General features: G+C 34.3%; 1 protein-coding gene across 1 annotated transcript; it reads left to right on the forward strand.

The window, feature by feature from the left end:
* Positions 1-1,627: 1,627 nt before the first annotated feature.
* Positions 1,628-6,490, forward strand: LOC126885038 (uncharacterized). Its single transcript, XM_050651465.1, has 2 exons — positions 1,628-1,972; positions 2,633-6,490. The coding sequence occupies exon 2, from the start codon at positions 4,382-4,384 to the stop codon at positions 5,993-5,995; it is 1,614 nt and encodes a 537-aa protein (XP_050507422.1). The 5' UTR covers positions 1,628-1,972; positions 2,633-4,381; the 3' UTR covers positions 5,996-6,490.
* The last annotated feature ends 310 nt before the right edge of the window (positions 6,491-6,800 follow it).

The following is a 6,800-nucleotide window of genomic DNA, read 5'->3' on the forward strand; positions in this document are numbered from 1 at the left end:
TGTTATTCTTAGGGCCGGTTGTTCGAACGCTAATCAACAATGATCACTATCAAATATTTAATTACTGTCACCAAAACTGTCAATATCAACTTTTATTGGGTTGCTGAAAACATAATTGATTAAAATTATGAGATTAGTTAATCAATTAACATAACAATTATTAACATAATTGATTAAGTAATTTCATATTATGTTTTCAGCAACCCAAACAAAGTTGACATTGACAGTTGGTGACAGTAATTAAATATTTGATAATGATCATTGTTGATTAGCTTTCGAACAACCGGCCCCTAATGACTGATTTCCAAGATGAAATTAATGTCATTTTAATGTGTTTACACCCTACGACAGTGGCAGTGGAAGTGAGGAAGACGGGATTATAGAAAGAAGCTAAAATATATAGTTTAAATGTATTTGAATTATTTCTGTAGGTACCTACGTATTTATTAAGGTTTAACATATTTATGCGCTTAAATACATTATTATATAAATATTTTATACAAAATTATTTTTTATTTCGTTCACATAAAGGTATTTTTCGAAAAAAAAATGTTTTAGAACCCTTGACAGCCACACAATGTCAATATTATTAATTCTTAAGTTATTAATAGTTATCCTATAGAAAAAAGTATGTTTGCTTAAAACCTGTTTCTGATAAAATTTGGCATCACTGTTGGTCATAAGAACCTGTACTGTAAAGTCAAGGTGGGACGCACATTAGGTTGTTTGTTAGTAACATCCTATCTCGATGGTTAGTAAACAAACATATAAATATAAACATAACCTCTATTTGTTCAATATTATAGTTATTTTGTGCTGTAAAATTATTGTTTAAGTGGAATTTACTTACATGAACAATTTAAGAATGTTTTAATTAGAATTTTAGACATTAATTCCTGAAGTGGAATTTACTTACATTTGTAATTTACAATTTAAGATTTTTTTTTCTACAACCATGTTAAAAATGCAATTTTTAGCACTCCATACGAGCGTTAAAAATGTTACTTTAAGGCACTAGTGCTTTAAAAAAATTTAAGGCACTGCAGTTCGTATTGACCGTATATGCAATTTTGATGGAATGTCAAAAAAATATAAAATTGGAATGTCAGTCAAGTTCAAGTAAAAGTTTTTGTAGATATTGTCCTGCAATTACGTTTGTAGAAAAAATATTGTTTGATATGCGTGTTAAAAAGTACATTTTTAAGGCACTAATGTGAATTGCAGAACTCGCTATCGCTCATTCTGCAAACTTTCACATGCGTGCCTTAAACGTGTACTTTTAACACTTCTCGTAAATAACTATTACAAAATAAAAATTTCATATGACAAATGACAGATGACATTTACATGATGGCCGCTTTCGATTTTTAATCGATAGTTATCAATATTGAATAATTAGGTACTAAATCGGTAAAGTTTTGATTTGTTTTATATGGCTATAATTACAACTGATTACAACATACTACTGAATTTCACTTTTTGACATAAATTTAATTAATAATAACGTACACTTTGTACAATATTTTGAATAATTAACTAAAAAATCACATTTAAGTTCACTCAAATAAATAATCGATTACTGCCATCAAATTCATATAAATTTCTAACCATAGCTGTTGTTTTTATTATAAAAGAAAATCATAAATTATTTATACAAATATGCTAATAAAGTTTTAGTATATTTTAGTTTTTTTTTTAGTAGATTTTAGTTTTTGATTTAGTAGATTTTAGTAGATTTTGGCCAAACATGCAGTAGATTTCGTAAATAAAATGTGGCAACGCTGTCGGAGGCTTCAACCGAATAAGTAACTAGTGGCAGATAACCTATCCACGTAAAAGTGGCGAATATTTCATTCTTGTTTCAAGTCATAGTATTATTTTGAAAATAAATTATCCAAGTTTATTACGTATGTGTTTAGTGGGCTGAAGAAACGAGGTTGGAGGTTCGCAGCAGTGATTTGTGGTTTATCTGGTAAATAATTTTTTGTTTTTACACGCTACTATAACGCCATATTTGTTTTTTGTCTTATTTGACGTCTTCAAAAAAAATTTTACTATTAAATCTTGCAGTGAGCTTATTAATTCAGGCTGGTATCTTTTAACTATTTCATTGTCTGTAATATCCACTAAGAGGGAAAGTATTTTGTCATAAATCTTAAAAAATTCTCTCTTAATTTGTGGGGTTATGTTACATCACATATTACCCAATTCCAATTTTATATATTATAATCATGAAGTTCTGAAACATAGTAAATTCCGTACATCATATCCACCGATCCTGTTCCGATATTTGGTATTTTCATAAATTTTTACACTACTTTGGCATTATTCCATATCATTTAATAACTATACTATTTTTTATGAAAAGCTATTTCCAAAATAAATATATTCAGCATTTAAATTTTAGACTTACTTGTCTACATATTATCGAGTCAAGGCCATTTTATATGCCAATCTTATGACAAGGTCACCAAACAGTCTAATGGAAGATTGTTTTTCCCTTTCTAATGAGATAACTTTTTCTGATTCTTCTTTATTCTAAATAAAAAAACTTCCTGATTTTTGTTTTTCTTTCTCTGACTTTTCCCTACATTATTACAAGGAAGTAAAACCAGGATTCTATTTTTTTTAGCCACTGGGGAAAATCTTTTAACTACTCCTACCACCTGAGAAGGACCGCTTTTCGACCAAGTCACCTAGGGGACAAGTACTAGAGGAACATGTAATTTTTGTTCTTCATTATCCTGCATTTTGGAGAATTGCCGTGTTACGGTTGACTGCGTAGCACCATTCTGTGCTTAAGACTTTACTGAGAAGTAGTAAGGAAAACTTGTGGGGACAATATAAGGTCAATCTGGTTTGTTTCGGGAACTTTTTATATTTAACAGTGCAATAGTTATCTACCTATACCAGTACACTTATACACTTATTTTTTTTATAATATCCAGAACATTTAAGTAATTAACATACACATAATTCAATAGCGCTCCCACACCTGTATGTCTCTTTGTAAAAGAGGATAATTTGGGCCCAAATAACCTTTTCCCATACAGTAGTTCCTTACATTTATTTTTTATTAATATTATTAGACTTGTTTCCCATATTTTTCATATAACTATATATATATTTTAATATTATTAGCTTGTTTCTTGTAATTTAAATTCCCAATTTGTTTGCTTAACTTAAATTCCTTTGTTATTAAATTAAATTCAATCCCTAATCCCTATCCCTTCAGGATATCTATTAGTTTTACTTGGTCATTATTAAAACCACGAGTCAGAAAAAGGATCTTTATCATCCAGGACTGCGTTGGTTCAGTTAGGTGTTGCCTATTCAACTCATTGAGTTATATATATTTGTATGGTTCATCCTAGGTAGGTATTTTAGTATTGATTTCTTGTAGTATTTAACGTTGCCGTACGTATTACAATCGTACGATTATTTGGTGAAGGTTGTTGTTTAACCTTAGTATAAGTTGGGGGTACGCTCCATATAAGAGCTACCCCAGTACTAATGTAATTATAGTTGTATACTCATATTCAGATAAGTAGTTAAGTCAAATTGTCATTTTAGAGTTACATAGGTTGTATTTTTTCTAACTCAGAGGTTGTCAATAATCTAGGTAGTTATATTTTAATAAATATTTATTTGTTTGTATATCAATTATTTTTTTTCCCATTTTTGAATTTAATAATTTAATATATTGAATAATTTACAGCAGTGTAAGATACCTGGGAGTTCGGTCCATCCCTACTTCTGGCGCCCGCAATTTAGTCTATTTTATTTATCTCTTATATTTTTCTATTTTTATTATATTAATATTTATTCTATCTATTTTATAAGCCTCTCTTTTTATATTCATATTTCTGGTTCTAGTCATCATCCCTCTTTAGTTTAAGCTACTGTTCTTCGACAGGCATGCAAACGAGCCGTATCCATCCTTGAGTGTCAAGTTGCTCTCTTGCATCTATAGCTAGCATACTCTATTAACATTTGTCTCCCCATACTTCTATTATCAGTTCCTCACCCACTCACTCATTTCACCTTAGCATTCTAGTTCTACAAATACTACTGCAAAGTAGTCTTTTGTTACAAATGGAATTGCCTGATACTAAAAGATGATCTTCTGTACAGAACCTTTGAGAACGATGATGGTACAGAATCTAAGCTTCAGTTGATTTTACCTAAAAGTAAAGTGTCAGAAGTATTGCGTCAGTTGCATGACGGTACATCAGGTGGACACTTTGGTATTACGAAGACTCTGCAAAAGGTTCGAGAACGGTTCTATTGGGTGAACTGTAAAGATGATGTAAGAAGATGGTGCCAGAAATGTGAACTGTGTGCATCCGGTAATGGTCCAGTTGGTAAAAAGAGAGCACCCATGAGACAGTATAATGTTGGCAGTCCTATGGAAAGAGTAGCAATCGACATTGCAGGTCCATTTCCAGAAACTGATGCTGGAAATAAATACATCCTGGTAGCCATGGATTATTTTACGAAATGGACCGAGGCCTATGCATTACCAAATCAAGAAGCTGCTACTGTGGCAGAGGTACTTGTTAAAGAATTGTTCAGCCGATTTGGTGTTCCCTTGGAGATCCACTCCGACCAAGGGCGAAACTTTGAGTCAGCTCTTTTCCAAAACGTTTGTAAATTTATTGGTGTCAATAAGACCAGAACAACACCCCTGCATCCTCAATCAGATGGGATGGTCGAGAGGATGAACCGAACGATGGGTAAACACTTGTCCAAAGTTGTATCTGAAAATCAGCGAGATTGGGACCAACACATTCATTTATTCCTAATGGCCTACCGCTCGGCCGTAAATGAAACTACAGGTCAAACACCAACCTGCCTGATGTTGGGTCGTGAAGTTCGTTTGCCCTGCGACCTAGAGTTTGGCTGCAGACCTTCCGAGGAACATGTTGCAGGCGAAGAATACGTCGACCGCCTGAAGTTACGAATGAACAATATTCATGAATTTGCCCGACAACACATCCAGATAGCCAGTGACAGAATGAAAGATCAATATGATTCTCGATGCAAGAATGAAAGCTTCGAAATAGGTGATCTTGTCTGGCTTTATAATCCACAACGTCGTCGCGGCCTGTGTCCTAACCTGCAAAGACAATGGGAAGGTCCGTATGAAGTTAAGAAGAAAATAAATGACGTAATATACAGAATTAAGAAGTTACCAAACGGTAAACCAAAAGTTATTCACATAAATCGTCTTGCACCATATGCTGGCTCAAATGAAACAGAGGAAGCCCGAGTCCTCCAACAGGAGATGAAAGATGCACCGCAGCCAAGTTTTAAGGAATTTATGTCAAATTACGCAGAACGAAAGAGTGCTAGATTCGGCGTGACAACAGAAGTTCAGCAAGATCTGTTTGGTGTTCCAGAAAACGTCTCTCTAGCCCACTGTGTTGCCCAAGACCTCGAGATGACTAAAGGAATCTCGTCCGTATTCAATAGAAAGTTCGGCCGCCTGGACGAGTTAAGGAATCAACACCCTAAAATTGGAAGAGTACTGCGATTGGAAGGTGGTCCTCGATCTTTGCTGTATATGGTGACCAGGAAGTCTTATACGGACACGCCAAGCTACGAGAACATATGGCGTGCTCTAACTAATTTGAAGAAAATCGTGTGTAATTATGACATCAAAGATTTGGCTTTACCAAAAATAGGCCATGCAGTAGAAAATTTGGACTGGAAGATTGTGAGAAGCATGCTTGAAGTGATCTTCAGAGAAACTGGCGTACGAATTACTGTGTGTTGCATGAACCCGAAGATGTCATACCCTTCAAAGACAGTAGACTGCTACTTCTTTTCTATGGGTGTATGCAGAGCTGGAGAATCCTGTAGATTCCGCCATCCTGGGCCTTCATCTAGAGTTGCTGATCGGGACGCTCAGATCTTAAGAGGGGAGCAGTGTAACAAAAGAGAAATCTTGGCCGACCGCCGTATAACAGTAAACACCTCGAGAATGACGTAATCGAATGATCTAGGCCTCGGCGGAAAGGAGGAGGAACTTCTCGAACGTACGACCCGTAGGCGGAACACGCTGATAGCTAGAGATGGGCGTCGATTGTTCCAGAATAACAACTGGGTATAAATACGGGCATATTTGTAAATAAAGTTTAGTCTTAAGCTAAAGTTTGTAAAGTAAACTTGTATAAATAAATAATAAAGTCGTAAATAAATACCCGAACGCTCGTTTTTGTTACAATATGAATCTATATGTAAGATCTTAAGACCTGTTGTTACATATGGGATGGAAACAACGACGATTAGAAGACGAAACAACGACAAGAAATTTGAAAGAAATTTCCTTCTGAAAAGCCTTCTGAAATTTGAAAGAAAAATAATGCGAACAATACTGGTCCACAATGTAACAAGAGAGGGAGAAATAAGAATGAAAACAAATGGCGAGATTGAAGAAGAATTAAAGAGAGAAAATAAGTCAGATACATAAAATCAACCCAACGCAAATACGGGACGTTTAGGCGTCCCGAGAGACTTTTTTGGGACCCCGGGACAAATCGTTGAAAAACGTGACAATCCCGTTTTTTCGGGACGTTTGGTCACCCTAGGTATGAGTATATGTGCTTGGTTGTATATTAATTTTTAGCTACATCCACAAGACATACTGTATTTCTTTCGTTTTCGTATGGTAGTAAAATGTTTATAGTTGGTTTGTATTTTAGGCTGTTCCCAGGAGGAGAATAAAACGAAAATTATGGAAACGTTACATTTCTCTCATAAAGATAAATATACAGGTCAACACGTTGAAGGGACAA

Source organism: Diabrotica virgifera, chromosome 5 (genome assembly GCF_917563875.1).
Source record: "Diabrotica virgifera virgifera chromosome 5, PGI_DIABVI_V3a".
Taxonomy (NCBI): Eukaryota; Metazoa; Arthropoda; class Insecta; order Coleoptera; family Chrysomelidae; genus Diabrotica; species Diabrotica virgifera.

Bases quoted from the DNA above. Each gene is read 5' to 3' on its own strand.
- LOC126885038 (XM_050651465.1), top strand. From the start codon at position 4,382: ATGAGACAGTATAATGTTGGCAGTCCTATGGAAAGAGTAGCAATCGAC.